The sequence below is a fragment of the Vigna radiata genome, chromosome 9, assembly GCF_000741045.1.
Source record: "Vigna radiata var. radiata cultivar VC1973A chromosome 9, Vradiata_ver6, whole genome shotgun sequence".
In the NCBI taxonomy this organism is placed as follows: Eukaryota; Viridiplantae; Streptophyta; class Magnoliopsida; order Fabales; family Fabaceae; genus Vigna; species Vigna radiata.
This window is the reverse complement of record NC_028359.1, coordinates 2,807,685-2,811,062: the sequence shown is the minus strand read 5'-3', so window position 1 is coordinate 2,811,062 and position 3,378 is coordinate 2,807,685. Positions and strand designations below refer to the sequence as shown.

General features: G+C 38.6%; 1 protein-coding gene across 2 annotated transcripts in view; it reads left to right on the top strand.

Moving 5' to 3' along the window:
- LOC106774282 overlaps positions 1–2,986 on the top strand; it is a 5,925-nt gene extending 2,939 nt beyond the window's left edge. For both annotated transcript variants that reach the window (XM_014661222.2, XM_022785975.1), the window contains 5 exons: positions 104–376; positions 654–756; positions 895–1,013; positions 1,515–1,691; positions 2,044–2,986. In XM_014661222.2, the coding sequence (XP_014516708.1) occupies positions 104–376; positions 654–756; positions 895–1,013; positions 1,515–1,691; positions 2,044–2,838 (1,467 nt within the window). In that variant the 3' untranslated portion in view covers positions 2,839–2,986. The remainder of the gene's footprint in view (positions 1–103; positions 377–653; positions 757–894; positions 1,014–1,514; positions 1,692–2,043) is intronic.
- Positions 2,987–3,378: the final 392 nt, after the last annotated feature.

Below are 3,378 nucleotides of genomic sequence, written 5' to 3'. Positions count from 1 at the left end.
AATTGAATCTGATGAATAAGTAATACTTGCTACCATTTCAGTGATCTGTATTCATTTGGTAAAGACAACATAAGTTTAAACCTGCTGTTGATTTTTCATGCAGATTTTGAAACCAGCTTTTACAATAATCGTTGATCATGACATGAGATGCCTTTTGCTGTTGATTCGTGGCACACATAGTATCAAAGATACTCTAACAGCTGTTACAGGAAATGTGGTGCCATTCCATCACACTGTTGTTCACCAAGGTGGGGTTAGAGATTTGGTTTTAGGTTATGCCCACTGTGGAATGGTTGCTGCTGCTAGATGGATTTCAAAGCTTGTAACTCCTTGTCTCCTTGAAGCACTTGGCCACTACCCTGATTATAAAGTCAAGGTAAAGATATTGATTTTTTTTATAATATTCCCTGCCCTTTGACTAAATAATCCTTCTAACATGCTTCCCCGTTAGACCATAATATCATTTAAATTTTCTGTATATCATTTTGTTAATTGTGTCTTCAAACATGCATGGCTAGCAGATTGTACTCATCACGTCATGGTTTTTCTTCCTTGTCTTCATTAATCTTGAATTTACAACAAAAGTTTTTATTAAATAGTTAGTAGATGTTTCTATTGTTTACTGTATAAGTTTTAAAATTCGTATTATGTAGATTGTTGGGCACTCTTTGGGTGGAGGTACTGCAGCAATTCTAACTTATGTGTTGAGAGAGAGAAAGGAACTTTCTGTCGCCACATGTGTTACATTTGCTCCAGGTCAGTGTATCGCGTTCTGTGTCAATATGATTCTTCAATTTATTTTCAAAGCGAGAGGGCAGTATCCTGGAGCACTTTGGAACTAATACTGGTTTACGCAGCAAGTCTCTTGAACCTGACATCTTGTTACCCTTGCAGCTGCGTGTATGACATGGGAGTTGGCAGAGTCGGGTGATAGTTTTATCACTTCTATTATAAATGGAGCTGATTTGGTGCCTACATTCTCAGCTGCTTCTGTAGATGACTTGCGTTCTGAGGTTGTGATCATTAGCATCTTGTGTTGGAAAATGTTGTCGTCCTGATTTATTGACCAATATTTGATCATATGTGTGGGTTTAAGTAATTAGGACCTGTAGTTCAGGTGTTGATAAGATATGCATGGCCCTTGGAAAGTGTAGAGGACTTCATTTGGTGGGTCTAACTCTCATTTATGGTTATGAACTATTTTAGGTTCTCTCAAAACTGCATATCAAAAAAATCGTGGGATATTATAGAAAGCAGTGTTATAAATCTTCCCAGTCCCACAAGAAGTTATACAGATTCTAAGATGTTTTGCATTGTGTGTCCTGTTGCTCCACATGAAGTTTAATTCCTTCTCTGAAATTCATAATGCTCTTGATTTGGTTTGGTTGCCTTTACGGAACTTCGATAATTCGATGAACTTGCTATGATGATGCATGATGAATGTTTGCAGTTCATAAATTTCATTTTGCCATTCTACATCATTTGGGTATTAAAATTAATTTTCCCATTTTCAGGTGACAGCATCAGCATGGATAAATGACTTGAGGAATCAAATTGAACAGACAAGAATACTTAGTACAGTCTATCGCTCTGCTTCAGCATTAGGTTCTCGACTCCCATCGATTGCCACTGCTAGAGCAAAAGTTGCTGGGGCTGGGGCCATTTTGCAGCCAGTTTCTAATGGTACCCAGGTACTTTTACCTTCTGTTATAAATCTTTTCAATTTTCGTTCATCATACAACTATGTATTGTCTCTAAAAGCAGGGTGGAATAAACTAACCATTATTGGAAATTAAAATGGAAAGGTCTTTTTATTTGGTTGTCTTTCTTTCTTGTGTTGAATAAGATTTATTGGTGTTGCAATCCTGTTATCAGAAGAGAACACACAATTTTTATGCTTTGGATCATAAGCCTAACCAGGACGAGTTTGTACTTGTTAGTTCTCTTCTATCTATGGTTGGGGGTTGACGTGTTCAATCTGATCATGCAAGAAGCGCTAGTGCTACTGCTTCTATTCCATGTCTGACTTTTGAAAAACTGCAGGTTGTGATGAAGAGAGCCAAGAGTATGGCAGCATGGGCACGTCCAAACCTTAATTTGTCCTCTTGGTCATGCATGGGACCCCGTCGCAGAGCCTTGAGTGCATATTCAAACTCCAAAGACGGGGATAGTCCTCCTACATCTTCCTCTACCAATATCGACGGTTCCGATTCATTTCTTCGTTCTCCCAAGAAGGCGATTAATGCAAAGAATATGAACCTTCCTGTATCTTCATCTATAGAAGAGTGGTCTTCTGAGATTGAATGTGGCAATGAAAGTAGTTCTGATACTGAGGTGGATGTTGATCATGGTGACCGTCAGAACCTGATGGACCATGACAGATATGATGATCAGATGAGTGAAGTGGAGTTGTGGCATCAACTGGAGAATGAGCTGTATGACGGTCCTGAAGTTGAGGAGACTGATGTTGTAAAGGAGATAAGGGAAGAGGAAGCAACCCACGAAGTAGAGGAAGCCCAGAGTTCAGTACCAGAAACGAAAGAAGTCTACAGATTTTTCCCTCCAGGAAAAATAATGCACATTGTTACACTCCATTCTGACACGGAGCATGAAAATGATGATAGCCCAACCTATGCAAGTTCAGACAGTAGCGAGCTAGATGAGACTAAGATTGGGATTTTTCTAACTTCCAGGTCTCTGTATAGTAAACTTAGACTCTCACAGAGAATGATCAGTGATCACTTCATGCCAGTTTATAGAAGGCAGATTGAAAGGCTAATAAAAGAACTTGAGCAGGAAGCTAATGAGGATCATGATACACAAGAGGTGGTGTTATAGTTAAAGACAGTTACAATTAGATTTATGTTTGTACCATATGGCGTGTCATTGGGTGTTTTTCGTCCCATTGATTTCGGAACGAGTCTCATAGGAACTGCAGTTTTTGTGCTATACTGCAATAAGGAACCCGAACGAAGGTGATTACAACAGCCTAATATACTGATTCTCACTCTGATGATCAAATGGAACCAACTCATCACTGGATACCTTAACTTTGATGCTGGCCGGGGAAAAGTAATTGTAAATGCTTCCCCAGATCCAAGTTATATGTAAATAGTAATAACGTGGCAAATTGTCCAATAAATTCGTGGTAATTTGAATGAAGAAGTGTTTGCTGAGTCAATAATGTCTTTATGAATTGAATGTTTGGTGTACTCTGTATCATACATTCAATTATTTTGATTTGTTAAACATGCTAGTTTCCCCATAATCATTATCAGTTTGGTGAGAATGGTTGGAGTGAGTAACAAAAGTGGGAGTTGGACCAGGTGAGTGTGAACAATTGCATTTCATTCAGTCTTGAAAGTTTATTTCCAACAA